At 42.4% G+C, this 17,647-nt stretch overlaps 1 protein-coding gene across 3 annotated transcripts in view; it reads right to left on the minus strand.

Annotated features, from left to right (window-relative positions):
- Positions 1-10,698: 10,698 nt before the first annotated feature.
- Positions 10,699-17,647, minus strand: part of OSBPL10 (oxysterol binding protein like 10) — a 336,422-nt gene continuing 329,473 nt past the window's right edge. For 2 of the 3 annotated variants that reach the window (XM_032268463.1, XM_032268472.1), the window contains 2 exons: positions 14,251-14,404; positions 10,699-11,983 (listed from right to left, as the gene is read on the minus strand). In XM_032268463.1, coding sequence (XP_032124354.1) covers positions 11,939-11,983; positions 14,251-14,404 — 199 coding nt within the window. In that variant the 3' untranslated portion in view covers positions 10,699-11,938. The remainder of the gene's footprint in view (positions 11,984-14,250; positions 14,405-17,647) is intronic. The other variant, XM_032268480.1, reaches the window with a different exon arrangement.

The following is a 17,647-nucleotide window of genomic DNA, read 5'->3' on the forward strand; positions in this document are numbered from 1 at the left end:
TCTAGTAAGAGATTTAGACATCCAGATTCAGGAAGTTCAGAGATCATTAAAGAGATAACAGTGCAAAAAGGTCTTCTCCGTAGCACATTAAATCAAACTCAAAAGTCAAAGACAAGGAGAGAATTCTGAAAACAACAGAAAAGTGTCTAGTACCTTCTCAGCAGAAACATTATGTGCCAAGAGAGAATGGGATGATATATTCAAAATGCTGACAGAAAAAAAAAAAAACCTGACACCCAAAGATACTATATCCAGAAAAATTATCCTTACTTAAATAAAGGAATAATAAAATCTCTGCTAGACAAGCAAAAGCTGAGAATTAGTCACCACTATACCAGCTTACAGAAAGGCTCAAGAGAGTCTTAAACTTGGAAGTGAACAGATGCCATTTACCATCGTGAAAACACAGGAAAGCAAAAAAACTCCCCAGAAAAGCAAATGCACAAGTAAAAAGAAAGAACTCACCACTACAGAAAACCAGCAAACTGCAATTACATTTAAGAGAAAAAGAAACAAAGAATATACAAAATAATGTAAAAACAGTATGACAGAAACAAAACTTGACATACTAATAACCTTAAATGTAAATCCGTTAAATTCTGCATTTAAAAGATGTAGACTGTCTGATGGATAAAAAATCATAACCCAACTATATGCTGACTACAAGAAATGCACTTTACCTATAGAATTACAACAAGAGAAGGGAAAACATATTCTATGTGAAGAGAGAGACTCCAATACAGTAATAGTGAGGTGTTTCAACACCTGACTCTCAGCATTAGATCATCTAGATAAAAAAAAAACAGCCAACAAAAAAACATTGGATTTAAACTGACCTTTGGATCAAATGGGCCTAACAAACATTTACAGAACATTTTATTAAACAATTGCAGAATACACATTTTTCTCATTACCACATAGAACATTCTCCAGGATAGACCATATTGTAGGCAAAAAAAAAAAAAAAAAAAGTCTCAACAAATTTAAAATAAGTATCTTCTCGGACCACAATGGGGTAATACTAGAACATAATGCCAAGAGGAATTCTGAAAACTATACACACATATAGAAATTAAATAACCTGATCCTGAACAACCTAATTAGGTCAATGAAGAATGGAAACAAAAACATTTCTTGAAACAAATGAAAGTGGAAATACAACATCTTCAAACCTGTAGGATACAGGAAAAGCAATACTAAGAAGAAAATTTATAGCAATAAATGTCTGCTGCAAAAAAGATTTCAGCTAAAAAAATCTAATGATACACTTTAAGGAACTAGAAAAACAAGCACAAACCTAATTGAAAAATTAGCAGAAATAGGCCGGGTGCAGTGGCTCATGCCTGTAATCCCAGCACTTTGGGAGGCTGAGGCAGATGGATCACGAGGTCAGGAGGGACCAGCCTGGCCAACATGGTGAAACCCCATGTCTACTAAAACTACAAAAAATCAACCAGTGTGGTGGGGGCCACCTGTAATCACAGCTACGCAGGAGGCTGAGACTGCAGTGAGCTGAGATTGCACCAGTGCACTCCAGCCTGGGTGACAGAGCAAGACTGTCCACCCCCCTGCCAAAAAAAATTAGCAGAAATAAAAATCAGAGCAGAACTAAATGAAATACTAAGTTAAAAAAATACAAAGAATCAATGAAATTAAATTGGTTCTTCAAAAAGATAAAATTGATAAACTTAGCTAGACTGAGAGAAGACCCAAATAAAATTAGAAACAGCAAAACAGACGTTGCAACTAATACCGCAGAAATACAGAAGCTTACCACAGACTTTTATGAACAATATGCTAACAAACTGGAAAAACCTAGAGGAAATGGATAAATTCCTGGACACTTGCAACCTAACAAGATTGAAACAGGAAGAAATTAAAACTCTGAACACACCAGTAACAGATAATGAAATCAAAGTGGTAATACAAAGTTTCCTGACAAAATGCCCAGCAGTGGATGGATTCACTGCCAAATTCTACAAAACATAAAGAACTAATACCATAGCTGCATGTGCTGGCATGCCTGTAATCACAGCTACTCTAGAGGCAATCCCAACTACTTGGGAGATTGAGGTAGGAGGATCACTTGAGCCCATGAGTTTGAGACTAGCTTGGGCAACATACTGAAACCCCATCTCAAAAAACAAAAGCAAAACTAATAATACTAGTCCTCAAACTATTCCAAAAGATTAAAGAATTGGGGATTCCAACTAACTCATTCTATGAGGCCAGCCTTACCCTAATATCAAAAAGAGGTAAGGACATAACAGCAGCAACAACAAACAAAATGACAGGTAAGTGTCCCTGATGACTACAGATGCAAAACTCAACAAAACACTAGCAAAGTGAATTCAAGAACACGCCAAAAAGATAGCATGCCATAATCAAGTGGAATTTATCTTAGGGATGCAAGGATGGTTCAACATAACACAAATCAATAAACATGATACATCACATCAACAGAATGAAGGACTAAAAAGCATAGGACCATCTCAATAGACACAGAAAAAGCATTTGATAAATTTCAAGATATCTTCATGATTGACTCAACAAACTACATATAGAAGGAACACATCAAAATAATGAAGTCCATATATGACAAACCCATAGCTAACATCGTACCGAATTGAAAAGTGTTAAAGACCTTTCCTCTAAGAACTAGAACAAGATAAAGCTATCCATTTTCACTACTCCCATTCAACATAGTACTGGATGTCCTAGCCAAAGCAGTCAGGTAAGAGAAGAAAAAGACTTTGAAATTGGAAAAGAGGAAGCCAAATTGTCCCACTTTGTATATGATACATATTTAGAAAAATGAAAAGACACAACCAGAGAAAACTATTACAACTGGTAAGCAAATTCAGTAAAGTTGCAGGATTAAAAAAAGCATCATACAAAAATCAGTTACATTTGCCTACACCACTAATGAAATAGCCAAAAAGGAAATAAAGAAAGCAATCCCATTTACAATAGATACAGCAGTAACAAAATACCTAGGAAAAACAAAATACCTAGGATGAAACTGAGGAAAAACAATGGAAAGACATTTTAATTTTATGGTCATGGATCAGAAGAATATTGTTAAAGTAACCATACTTCCCAAAGCAATATACAGACTGAATGCAATCCCTATCAAAATACCAATGTCATTTTTTTACAGAAATAGACAAAAATTCTAAAATTCATATAGAACCAATAAAAAGCCAGAATAGTCAAAGCAATCCTAAGCAAAAGGAACAAACATGGAGACATCACACTATCTAACTTCAAATTATATTACAAGGGTATAGTATCTAAAACATCATGGCATCGGCATGAAAACAGACACATAAACCAACGGAATAGGATGGAAAACAGAATAAATCCATGTATTTACAACCAGCTGAAATCCTACTGCTTTGGGAGGCCAAGGTGGGCAGACTGCTTGAATTCAGCAGTTTAAGAGCAGCCCGGGAAACATAATGAAACCATGTCTTTACAAAAAATTTGTTGGGCATGGTGGTGCATGCCTGTGGTCCCAGCTACTGGGGAGGCTAAAGTAGGAGGAGCACTTGAGGGTGAGAGGTCAAGGCTGCAGTGAGCTGTGATTGCACCACTGCACTCCAGCCTGGGTGACAGGTTTCTTTGCCTTAGTCTAGGAAAAACAAATTAGGTCTTAAAACCTCCAATGCACAGACAACAAAAACAAAAATGGACATAACTGGTTATTCCTGCCAGTAACATAAAAAATAGACAAATGGGACTCTATTAAACTGAAACCTGCACAGCAAAAGAAACAAGTGAAGACACAAACCTGTTGAATGAGAGAATATATTTGCAAACTTCATCTGACAAAGGACTAATGGCTACATAAGAAACACAACAATTTTTCAAAAGAATACCAGTAAAAAGTTGTCAGGAGGCTGTGCCATGATATATTTAAAGTGTTGAAAGAAATGTCTCAACAAATAATTCTATATCTGACAAAAACTGTCCTTCAAAAAATGAGGGAGAAATTAAGACATTCTCAGAGAAGCAGCTGAGGGAGAGTTCATTACTACCAGACCTGCCCTTCAAGAAATTCTGAATGGAGTCCTAAAATTTAAAATGAAATGCTTCAGGTAGTAACTGTAAGCCATATAAAAATAGAAAGATCTGTAGTAAAAGTAAATACATGGACAAATTGGTTGGTATCAATATAATAGGCGGTTACAAATTTGGGCTGCTAATGTACTCTCTGTGTTAACCACAAAGAAAATAGTCCTAGAATACAGATAAAGAAAATGAAAAAGGAATTAAAATGTGGCTAAACACAAAAGAAGGCAGTAATGGAGGAAATGAGGGACAGGAGACATACAGAAAACAACAAAATTACAAAGCCCTTCCCTACCAGTAATTTATTTTTTTTAACTTTTATTTATTTATCTTTTGATAGGGAGTCTTGCTCTGTGACCCAGGCTGGAGTGCAGTGGTGCAATCTTGCTCACTACAGCCTCCCCCTCCCAGGTTCAAGTGATTCTCTGCCTCAGCCTCCCAAGTAACTGGAATTATAGGCGTGCACCACCACACTCAGCTAATTTATGTCTTTTTAATAGAGATGGGTTTTTGCCGTGTTGGCCAGGCTGGTCTCAAACTCCTGGCCTCAAGTGATCCACCCACCTTGGCCTCCCAAAGTGCTGGGATTATAGGCGGGAGCCACCACACCCGGCCCAGTAATGTCTTTAAATGTAAATGAATGGAACTCCAATTGATAGATGCGTTGACAGAATGGATTTCTTAAAAAGATTACAACTATGTGCTGTCTACAAGAGACCCATATTTAGATGGAAGGAGATGCATACATTCGATGTTAAAGGATGGAAAAAATAGTAATCACAGAGCTAAAGTGGCTATGCTAGTATTAGACAAAATTAAGTCAAGAACTATTTGAAGAGAAAAGGACATTATATATTGATAAAAGGATTATCTCACCAAGAAGACAGAACAATTAGAAACATCCATGCATCAAACATCAGAGCTCCAAAGCAAACATTGACAGACTGGGAGAAATACTGTTCTATAATAATAGAGAGTTTCATACCCCACTTTTAATAATGATTGAAATAACCTGACAGGATCAATAAGGAAACAGAGGATTTGAATGATGTGATAGGCCAAATGAAGCTGACAACCAGAGAACGCATATTTTTCTCACATATACTTGGATTATTCACCAGAATAGACATATGTTAGGCCACAAAGCAACTCTTAATAGATTTTAAAGGGTGGAAATGATAAAAGCATCTTCTTTAATAACAATGCAATGAAATTAGAAGGAAAACTGGGAAATCCAAATGAACACACTCATAAGCAACCCATATGTCAAATAAGAAATCACAAGGCAAACTATAGAATATCTTGTGACAAATGATAGTACAATCACAATATGACAAAACTTATGGGATGCCACGAAAGCACTGCTGAACAGGAAATATTAAGAGCTGTAAACACATTTGAGAAGATTTCATATCGACAACCTAATTTTACAACGTAAGGAACTAAAACTTAACCCAAAGATAGCAAAAGGAAGGAAGTAAAAATTAAAGCAGAAATAATGAACAGAAACATAAAAAAAATCAACAAAACCAAGAGTTAATTTTTCAAAAACATCAACCAAATTGAAAAACCTTTAGCTAGATTAAGAAACAAATAACTAAAATTAGAAATGAAAGTGAAAACACTACTACCGATTCTACAAAAATAAAAAGGACCATAAGAGTACCATGGACAATTGTATGCTGACAAGTTGAATAACCTAGATGAAACAAACTCCTAGAAACACACAACCTACCAGGATTGAATAATAAAGAAACAGAAAATGTAACTCATCTTATGAAGTCAGCACGCTCTGGTACCAAAGCCAGAAAAGACACAAGACAACTACAGACCAACATCCATTATGAATGTATATTGATTCAATCATCTTCCGTGAAATACTAGCAAAGCAAATTCAGCAGCATATTTAAAGGATTATTCACCATGACAACATGAAGTTTATTCTTGGAATGCAAGGTGGTTCAACATATGAAAGTCGGTGCAATGCACCACCCATTAATAGAATGGAAGGGGGAACTATGTGATCAACTCATGCAGAAAAAGCATTTTGACAAGATGCAACATCCTTTTATAACAAAAACACTCAACAAAGTAGAAATAGAAGGAAAGTACCTCAACATAATGAACTCCATATATGAAAATCCCACAGCCAATCTCAAATAGTGAATGGCTGAAACTTTTTCCACTAAGATCAAAAACCAACAAAGATTTTTTTTTTTTTTTTTACCACCGTCATTCAACACAGTATTGGAAGTTCTAGCCACAGCAATTAGGCACGAACCAGAAATAAAAGCCATCCAAATTTGGAAAAAGTAAAACCTGTTTGTAAATGACATGATTGTATCTAGAAAATCCTGGATCCCACACGCCCCCAAAAAACCGTTACAATAAACAAATTCGGCAAAAGATGCAAAACCAATGCACAAAAATCAGCTATGTGTGTTTTTTAAGAAATGGGGTCTTATTATGTTGCCCAGGTTGGAGTTCAGTGGCTATTCACAGGAGCAAACATAGCATGCTGCAATCTCAAACTCCTGGGCTCAAGCAGTCCTCCTGCCTCAGCCTCCTGAGTATCTGGGACTATAGGCATGTGACACTGTGCCTGGCACTTGTGTTTTTATATGCCAACAATGAACAATCCAAAAAGGAAAGTGAGAAAGTTCTACTTACAAAAAGATTAAAATACTTAGGAATTAAACTTAACCGAGGAGGTGAAAGACTGGCACAGTGAAAACTACAAAACATGCTGAAAAAAATTAAGACAAATAAATGGAAAAAGGACCAGGCACGGTGGCTCACGCCTATCATCCCAGCACTTTGGGAGGCCGAGGTGGGCAAATCAAGAGGCCAAGAGATCAAGAGCATCCTGGCCAACATGGTGAAACCCCATCTCTACTAAAAATACAAAGACTAGCTGGGTGTGGTGCATACCTGTAGTCCCAGCTACTCAGGAGGCTGAAGCAGGAGAACCGCTTGAACCTGGGAGGCAAAGGTTGCAGTGAGCCTAGATTCCACCACTGCACTCCAGCCTGGTGACAGAGTGAGACTCCGTCTCAAAAAAATAAAAGGAAAGATATTCTGGTTAACAGATTGGAAGACTTACTGTTAAGACAATACTACTCAAAGGGATTTACAGATTCAATACAATCCCTATCAAAATTCTAGAGATTTTTGCAAACATTGAAAATTTCATCCTAAAATTCACATGAAATCTCAAGTGACCCTGAATAGACAAAACAATATTGAAAAAGAAGAAAAAAGAGTTGGAGGTCTCATACTTCCTAATTTTATACTTGCTACAAAGCTACAGTAACTAAAAGAGTGTGGCACTGGCATAAAGACCGACATCAACCAATGGAAAAGGATAGAGAGCCCATAAATTAACATTTGCGTATATAGCCAATGATTTTCAACAGGGTACCAAGATCACTCAAAGGGAAATGCAGAGTCTTTTCAACAAATGGTGCTGGGGAAACTGGATATCCACATGCAAAAGAATGAAGTTGGACCCTTATCTATCAATCAATCACCATATATAAACCCCAGCACTTTGGTAGGCTGAGGTGGGCAGACAGCCTGAGATCAGGAGTTTGAGACCAGCCTGGCCAACATGGTGAAACCCTGTCTCTACTAAAAATACAAAAATTAGCCAGGTGTGGTGGCAGGCACTTGTAATCCCAGCTACTCGGGAGGCTGAGGCAGAAGAATCACTTGAACCTGGGAGGCAGAGGTTGCAGTGAGCCAAGATCATGCCACTGCACTCCAGCCTGGGCAACAAGGGGGAGACTTCGTCTCAAAAGCAAACAAACAAACTGGATCAAATTACCCCCTGCCTCCTAATAAGACCTGAAACTATAAAACTCTTAGAAGAAATTATAGGACAAAAACTTCATGGATTTGTCAATGATTTCTTGGATATGACATCAAAAGCACAGGTAGGAAAGAAAAATAAATTAGAAATTATCAAAATTAAATACTTTTGTACATCAAAGGACACCATTAACAGAGAAAAAGCAACCAATGAATCAGAGGAAAATATCTGCACATCATATCTGATAAAGGATTAATATCCATAAAGCACCCCTAAAGCTCAATAAAAAGAACCTAATTTTAAAATGGGCAAAAGGATCTGAATAAACATTTCTCCAAAGATTTACAAATGGCCAAAAACAGAGGCTCAGCACCACTAACCATTAGGGAAATATAAATCAAAACCACATTGAAATGGCACTTCACAGCCATTAGGATGGTGGTTACAACAACAAAAGAAAAAAAGAAAAAGAATTGGTGAGGATGTGGAGAAATTGGATATTTCTAGCAGGATTGCAAAGTGTGGCAGCCAGCTACTGTGAGAAACTGCATGGCAATTCCTTAAAACTTAAACCAGAATTTTCATATGATATAGCAATTCCACTTCTGGGTATATTTTTTAAAAAGCAGGGACTAGGCGTGGTGGCTCAAGCCTGTAATCCCAGTACTTCAGGAGGTCAAGGCGTGTGGATTACCTGAGGTCAGGAGTTTGAGACCAGCCCAGCCAACACGGTAAAACCCTGTCTCTACTAAAACACTAAAATTAGCCGGGAGTGATGGCACGCACCTGTAGTCTCAGCTGCTCGGGGGGCTGAAGCAGGGGAATCACTTGAACTCGGGAGGTGGAGGTTGCAGTGAGCTGAGATTGTGCCACTGCACTCCAGCCTGGGCAACAAGAGTGAAACTCCTTCTCAAGAAAAACAAAAAACGAGGACTTGAAAAGATATTTGTGCACACCAATAGGGGAATGGATAAACAAAACAGGAATGAATATTTTGGGGGAAGGTAGAGGGTATTATCCAGCCTTAAAAAGAAGGTTTTTTTTTTGAGTCAGTCTCACTGTGTTGCCCACACTGGAGGGCAGTGGCATGATCTCAGCTCACTGCAGCCTCCGCCTCCTGGGTTCCAGCAATTCTCCTGCCTCAGCCTCCAAGGTAGCTGGGATTACAGGCACACACCACCATGCCCAGCCCTTAATAAGCATTGATACAATGCCACATTATTACACAGAGACCTCTCAACAGGGAAAAGAGGAAGCAAGGATAACTGCAGCCAGTCTGTGGGTCCGCCCTGCTCTCACGACTGCAGGCGTGAGCCACCACGCCCGGCCCTTAGTAAGAAATTGATACAATACCACAAGATGAACCTTGAACTCATAATGCTAAGTGAAAAAGACACACATAAAAAGCACAAGTGTTGTATAATTTCAGTCATATGAATTACTTAGAGCAGTCAAATGCACAGGGACAGAAAGTAGAAAGGTGATTGCCAGGGACTGGGGGAAGAGGGAGAATGGAGAGTTACTGTTTAATAAGCAGTTTTTCATTTGGGGAATACAGAAAAGTTCTGGAGGTAGGTGGTAATGATGACTGTACGATATGAATGTATTTTAAGGAAATTGAACTGTACACTTAAAAATAGCTAAAATGGGGCCAGCTGCAGTGGCTCATGCCTGTAATCCCAGCATTTTGGGAGGCTGAGGCGGGCAGATCACCTGTGGTCAGGAGTTTGGGACCAGCCTGGCCAACGTGGTGAAACCATGTCTCTTCTAAAAATAGAAAAATCAACCAGGCGATGTGGTGGGCACCTGTAATCCCAACTACTCGGGAGTCTGAGGCAGGAGAATCGCTTGAACCTGGGAGGCAGTTGTTGCAGTGAGCTGAGATCGCTGTCCAGTGTGGGCGACAGAGACTTCATCTGGAAAAAAAAAAAAAAAAAAAAAAAGTAAATTTTGTTGTATATATGTTACCACAACAAAAAATAAAACATAATATGAACTCAGCAAGAAAATGAACAAATAGAGCAACACAGATTGAACTAGAAAGTATTGGCTCAGATAAGCAAACTATGGTATGATTGTATTTTTACAAAAACAGGTAAAAGCAATCACGCTGTTTAGAAATATACACAGTGTATAGCCTAAAACAACAAAGCCACAAGGGGACAGTCACTCCAGGAAGGCATGGACAGAGATACAATTGTATAGGGCACAACAGTGGCTTTTAAGGTACTGGTAAACAGGTTTCTTTGCTTACGCAGTGGGTACAAGGGTATTCATAATTATTCTTGGAGTGTACATATGTTTTATATAAATCTCCAGACACGTAATATTTCACAATTTTAAATGTACTCCCTGCAACAAAAGAATAGTGAGCCTTCTCCATGTTTTGCTTCTCAGATGGTTTATGCTTTGGAGTAAGACTGGAAAATCCAACAACACAGTGATTACTTTTCAGTCTCACTTAGTTTTCTTCTTCTTTTTCTCAAAGCAGCATTTGTTCCACTTTCTCTGTCAGAAATAAAATGGTTCCAGATACTTATCTCACCCAGATGCTTTAAAGACTGTGGACCTACACAGGCTTCCATCATGACTTCTGGCAGTGACTCTCTCATGAAACAATACTCACTAGGTAAGAGTTCAATATTCTTATGAACTGATCAGAAAATACTGATAATCTCGTAGATTTTAAAATGTGTTAATACTATTTTGATAGAGATATTTTTCTTATCAATAATTAGAAATATCTAACCAGGAAAATTTGAGCTCATTTAGACAGCTATGTTGAATCTCTGAAAATAAAACACAGACACAGATAAAGTATTCAATCGAAATATATTTGTCTAATATCTACAAAGTGTGAACAACTGGTCTTAAGAAAGCAGACAAAAGGCACAAAATTAGTATTACTACAGAGAAGCTTTCATGCTATCTGGATTTTATAAATATCATTGGAGTGGCACAGTAAAAAATAAATTAAGCATTCAGCAAAAAACCAGATATTTCATTTTTCCCTTGCTTTGCATTTTGGTCACTCCTTTGGCCTCATTTGTAAAGGCTAAAGGATGACATTTAACTGAAACCATGGAACATGTATGCAGGCATTATGTATGTTTTAATCACAGTGCTTTCTTGCAGAGTTTGGGTCAACCAGAGAGGTGCACTTCAGGGAAAAAAAAAAATCCACAGGAAATTCTCTTCTCTTTCCCCAAACTAAATACAAGATTGAGGCTGTGGTTGTGCATGTTTATATGTGCATGCGTGTATTTAACTTCTAAAGCCCTTTTTCGTCGTAAAAGAAGTATCCATATGATTGGTTTTCTGATGTAAAAGAAGCGACTTCTCAACAACGTGTGACTAGCGCTGTCACTGTGAGAGATGGGAGGAAAAGTACTTGGGGGGCCTTGGCTGAGTTCTCCCAGAGGTGCTCCATCCTGCAAGGCTCTGGCATAAATCCTTACCAGCTTCCTTCCAACCCTCACCCAGCAGGAAACGGTTGCTTATCTTTCTTGGGTGCACACAGACAAAACACTGAGGTGGGGAGGGAGGTGAGAATCACAATAATTTTGAAATGATAGCCACCCATACTTCTACCGGGAATGAGCCACTTTCTCCCATATGGATGGTGATTGGGCCACGCCAGGTCACCTTCATTTTGACAGGAGTTGACTAAGTGAGAATATCTTTGTGAGTGTAAAACATTTTTGGCAAAGTGAAAAATAGAAAACTTCAAACTTCATTGATAAAAAGGAGCTCATGATTACCCACTTCAACCTTGGTGAGTGCAGTATTTACATGTATCATCATACTCGGATGTGTACGTAGTGCATGCGTGTGAACATATTCCGTGTGCACACGCATGCCCCAAATGGCTCTTGAATAAATTCATTCCTCTAGCGGAGTGTGGGGTGCACTTGTCCTAGTGTATAATTTCTCGGTTATGTCTTGGATGCTAATACAAGGTCTCAGTGAATGCCAACAAAACCCTGATACTCTACTACTTTAATATTCCTACAAAAGCAGGGCTCTACTGGGAAGCTCTGCACCTCCACTTCATCAGTGTGCCTTCCAGAGGGGATTGACGTATACCCAGCCATCGCCCTGCAAGAGAAGAAAGGAGGCATCATTACATGGAGACCTCTCAACAGGGGAAAAGGGAAGCAAGGCTAACCGCAACCAGTCTGCGTGTCCGCAGACTGTCCCGATGCCTCACGCACAGGCCAGGCTGCTGGGCTCACTACCCCTCCTCAGCCCCGCTGCTCTTTGGAGACCTAGATGACCTTGACCTTCCTACCCTGGCATAGCAGGAGGAAACTCCATGAAATGAGCAAAATAAAAAGGGGGCTTAGTTGGTTTACATCAAGGCTGATTGCTTGCCAAAAAAAAAAAAAAAAAAAGCATTTTGACAGTGGACAAGAGAAAAAGAGTAGCCAGATGAATGGCCAAGAAAAAGACAAGGCAAGGGTAAGTCCCAGCCCCCAGCCCAAAGGGGAGCACCTAGCAAAGGCTCTCTCCAGTAGGCGTAGTCCCAAACAAATCAGCACACACAGGAAACACCAGCAATCAAATATCAAGTGAGAGAAAGGCGAGAATTAAAACGGTACTAATAACATTCCATCTGGTTATGACTAGAAGGCGCTATACTGAATGATAACCGTGCTGGTATTCAGACCACTCTTACGCCTTACATGCCCCCAGCCCTTCTGTTATGGACATAGTGGCTTTTCTTAAACTCAGGAAGAAGAACTATGAATGTTTTCTGTTGTTGTTTTTTAACGCACAACCTTCCACAGAAGCCAGACTCAAGAGAAAACGGATCCACCTCACAGAAGGATCTTTCGAGGTTCTACCTCACCTGGGCAGGGCTCCCACACAGGGTCCCCACCCAGTGACCCATAAAGACGGAGTCTTCTCCAGGCAGCTTTCCTGCCTGAACCAGCATCCTCCCTTGAAATCACCTTTAGTCCACAGCCCCACGGTTCCTGACTCAGGAGAGCAGTGGTGGCTTCCTGCCCTAACTCACTTCTCAGCCTTGTGTGTAGACAGAATAATCCTTCCTTGTAGCAGAAGTCAGAGATTGGCAATATCTGGGCTAAAGAAAGCCCACAGATACATTTTGATGGGCTCCTGGCATTTAAATTTTTTAAATTCTTTGATAGCATGCAAATATGAGATTTCTCATAAAAATTCACATTTCTGGCTCCTCATGAACAACTAGACAATCTGTTATCACCAGGAGAGGAGCCGCGTCTGCCCCAGCCCTCCCTGGCCGCTGCTCACTGATGTTGCTGGGTCCTGCGCGCCTCCCTGAGGAAGTGTGGCTCCTACATTTTCATAATTTCCAATCCTGTTGTCAGCACGCCTCCCAATCCCTCTGCAAACAACTTCAAGTGCTTAAGGGCTTCAGCTGGGCAAGCAGTGCCTTGGCCACTTGCCCAGGTATTATTTCTACTTCAGTGTCACATTTGCAGGTGACAGCAGCAGCCCCATAGGCGCAGGACTGGGGCTGGCCTTCTCCAGCATGACCAGCCCTTGCAGCCCACAGAAAGCAAAGCTCTGACAGGCAGTTCTCCATCAGTGAGGGCTCCAGCCCACCCAGGCATGGAGATGAGCTGTGAGGCACTCCACAGTTTGTTACTAAAGATGAAGTAACAGGGGCCATGATGTTTTTGGGTTTTCTTGTTTGTTTATTTTTTTTAAGACTGAGTTTCACTGTTGTTGCCCAGGCTGGAGTGCAGTGGCACAATTTCAGCTCACTGCAACCTCTGCCTACCAGGTTCAGGTGATTCTCCTGTCTCAGCCTCCTGAGTAGCTGGGATTACAGGCGTGCACCACCACACCTGGCTAATTTTTGTATTTTTAGTAGAGATGGGGTTTCTCCATATTGTTCAGGCTGGTCTCAAACTCCCGGCCTCAGGTGATCTGCCAGCCTCGGCCTCCCAAAGTGCTGGGATTACAGGCCTGAGCCAGCGCGCCCAGCCGATGGTTTTCTTTTTAAAAACAGAACAGTGTCCTGTCTGCAATCCCATCCCGTTCCCTCACTAGCAGGCTGACGTGCTTTTCTGACAGAGGGATACCGGAGGGGAAGTGTCAGTTACTCGGTTCTGCCCTCTGGAAGGTTTCATGAATGTTGTGGCAGAAAACCTGTCCTGAAGCCTGGACCAGAACTGCAGCCAGAGCTGACCTGCCTCCGTGCAGCCCTGCCCTGCCTGGTATTTATCCAATCTGGGGTCAGCAAGAAACTCCCTCAGTCCAGACCCGCCCCTGCTATTTATCCAATCTGGGGTCAGCAAGAGAAACCCATCTACCCTCTCAGGACAAGTTACCTCCCAGGCAAGAGCCCAGTGACTGACAGGTGGCAGAGTTACCTCCTGGATAAAATATTTGGGCTTCCACGGTGTCCGGAGGTTCTCACGCTTCCGTTCCTCTACCCGCTGCTTCTCCTCCAGGTGCCGCTTCTGCTCGGTGGCAGCATCAATGTCCCCCAGCCGCAGGTATCGGGTCACCTCCCGCCAGAGGTTCCTGGGGATGCGTGGAGGAGAGGAAACAATCAGCCAGGTCAGCTGGCTGCAAGCTAACAGAATTCCACCAGGAGCAGCCAGGGCAGCAAGGGACATCCAGGGCAGCCCTCTCTGGGGCAGCTCATCGCAGATTCCGAGAGCCTGGAATTGAACCCACGGCTACCCAGCTCCACCTCTCTGTTTCTACTCTCCACTTGCACCAGCCAGCACGCCTTTCTCAGGGCCTGGAGTTTCTGGGAATCAAATCTAATAGTAGTAGTAAACATTCTACTACCACTGCAAACCCCGATAGCAGGCACATATGGCATTTACCGTATTTCTAAGCATTTTACATATATAAACCTATTTAATCCTCACAGCAACCCAATGATGTATTATAGATGGTAGTTTCTTATCTCCATTTTACAGAGGAGAAAATTTAAGGTCCACATAAGGTTAGGTGACTCACCCAGGGTCACCACTCTGGTAAATCTGAACAAGACTCGCTTTTCCAAAGGGAACCTGGAATTAGGAGTTAGAGGCTGATGCATGTGTGGTGTGTGGGTATTTGTGTGTGCATGCTTTACTGCAGGATCTCTCATCTTCCCCAGGTCTACACAAAGCCACTTCTCTGCTTCATGCATTCACTGTAGAAGGCAGCTTAAAGGGAGTGAGGCCAGGCTGCTGGGCTCACTACCCCTCCTTGGCCCAGCTGCTCTTTGGAGACTCAGATCACCTTGACCTTCCTACCCTAGCATGACAGGAGGAAACCCCATGAAATGAGCAAAATAAAAAGGGAACTGAGTTGGTTTACATCGATGAAGGCTGATTACCTGGCAAAAAAAAAAAAAAAAAAAAAAAAGCACTTTGGCAGTGGGACAAGAGAGAAGGGAAGCAGCTAGTGTTTAACACCAGCTTGTATGTGGCTTGCGTTTAACACACAGTTCCCTCCTCAGGCCCTCCTTGGGACCAGCCGGTATTCAGACACACTCTGTTCTAGACAGAAAGGAAAGGAACCATGATAAATCAGGACGCCACCGCCCAACCACTTCCTCACTTAGATGCATCAGAAGTTGAGACTTCACAGACAGGAAACAGAATTCCAGGTAATGGAGATGCCCTCCCTGGCTCCTAGAATATGAGGCCTCTTCACCCAGGGGCAAGTGAGTGCCCATCATTAGGTCCGGGCCAGGGAGCACATCTACAGCAGATGTCCTTAACCCTTTCCCCAGCAGGGGCTCAGAGCAGCAGGAAGGCTTGAGTGCTGGCATGGCCAGGCTGAGGACGGGCAGATGGGGCTGGCAGTGAATCAGGGACAGCCAGCAGCGCCCCCTAGGGGTACCGCTGCCACCAGAAGAAAGCCCAGCTGTGCACTCCCCTGAATACCAGACCCGGCCTAAATCACACCATACAAAGACCCAAGGAGCGTGACGCTGTGGCCCCATTTTACAGCAAGTCAACCGCTGGTACGGAGAAAGAAGCCAGGTCCGACTGGTCTCTCGGTCCTGCTCTTTCCGCTGTGCCCTGATAACCGATTTAAGAGGAAACACTCACCCAGACAGTACGGCTGGGGGTGGGGAGGGTGCGGAGTGAAACCACAGGCCTCATCACACACCCTCAACACACATCTCACGCTGAGGGTGGCGCTGGGCACCAGGACAGCCGGGGTCAGGGGGGTTCTCTCAAGGTCCATGATAAGCCCCATCATAAGACGGTGGCCCCAAGTGTAGAGGGCAGAGACCCCAAAACCAGAGACACAGTGACGGGACCAGAACTACAGATGAAGATCTCTGCCCTACATGAATAGGGACCTGACCAGGAGAGTCACCCGGGAGGGGACAGGAGAAGGGAGTGGAGAAGGCTCTGAGCAGTAAGCTAAAAGAAAAGAAGTCAACAGGGCAGGGAGGGCTGGGGGCCATTCAGTGGGAAAGCCAAAGGAAGCGGAGGGGTGCTTGCTCTGAGGAGGGGAGGGCAGCACAGCCGAGGGTGGGCAAGTGGCTGAGGCCGAGCAGGACTGGCATCTCTGGATGAAGCCACTGGGCCCGAGGGCTCTGGCCAAGGCAGGGTTCCTGCTCAGACCAAGCTCTGGGCCTCGAAAGCAGACTTACAGGTATGGGAAAACCAAAGACCACAGAGTTACCTTGATTCTACCCCTAATGGGACTGAGTTCCCTTCCAGGAATTCTAGCTGGGGACTGCAGGCTCACCATGGGCTGACACCACTGTGAGAGCTAAGACACTGTTCTAACTGCTGGGCCACCTAGCACAGATGGTCCTTTCCTTTGCCTCTGCAGGGAAGGCCTGGCAGGCCTGGCTGGGAGGGTGAACACAGTGCTCTGAGCAGCCAAGGAGCCTTGGACCAGCCACTCTGCTCCTCAAGGCTGTTTCCTCTGCAGAGAACAAGGATGGGTGGGCTCAGTTTCTCTACACAGCAGTCCCCCTTTACCCATGGAGGATGCATTCGGAGACCCCCAGCAGATGCCTAAAGCCACATATGGCACCAAACCTACATATACTATGTTTCTTCCTGTACCTACCTAGGATGTCATTTAATTTACAAATTAGGCATAGTAAGAGATTAATAATAAAACAATTATAACAATATACCATAATAAAAGTTATGTGAATGTGTTCTCTCTCTGAAAATACTGTCGTATTTTCAGGTGGCGGCTGACTACAGGTAACTGAAACCAAAGAAGGCAAAATCACAGATAAAGGGGCTGCTGGAGCTTGTTCTGCATTTCGGTACAATCTACAGTAGTCAAAAAGAGGTAGCATCTTCTCTTACTCTGGCAACAGACTCCACCCCTGCTCTCAGCTGAGCTCTGGGTTCCCACAGGCTAACAAGCCACAGAGAGTCTTAACAGGGAGTAGCTCAACTACCCTGCTATCCTTCAAAGCAAAGAAGCAGGCGATCATAGTTTTGTTCTCAACAGCCAGATCAGAAACAACAGTCATGTCACGATATGAACCACGGGCTTTCCCATTCTGTCAATGCTTCATCAGAGGCAGTGTGGGCAAGGGGATGGGCTTCCTTCCTCACTGCAGTCTTTTCCTTGTCCTGCTATTGCTTCCCAAGAGGATGCGCTGAAAAAGACACTAACTGGTTAGAGTCCAAGCCCTCCAGTTAGACACAGAGAAGGTTCTGCTCACTGTCCTCAAACAGACTGATTAACAAGCAAGAGGGTGCAAATTCTACAACCAAGCAGAGGTTCTAGGGATACTGAAGCTGTTTTTATTAAACCCAGTTATTCATATAATGAATT

The sequence above is a fragment of the Sapajus apella genome, unplaced genomic scaffold (genome assembly GCF_009761245.1).
Source record: "Sapajus apella isolate SASKATOON/1434 unplaced genomic scaffold, GSC_monkey_1.0 scaffold4, whole genome shotgun sequence".
Lineage (NCBI taxonomy): Eukaryota > Metazoa > Chordata > Mammalia > Primates > Cebidae > Sapajus > Sapajus apella.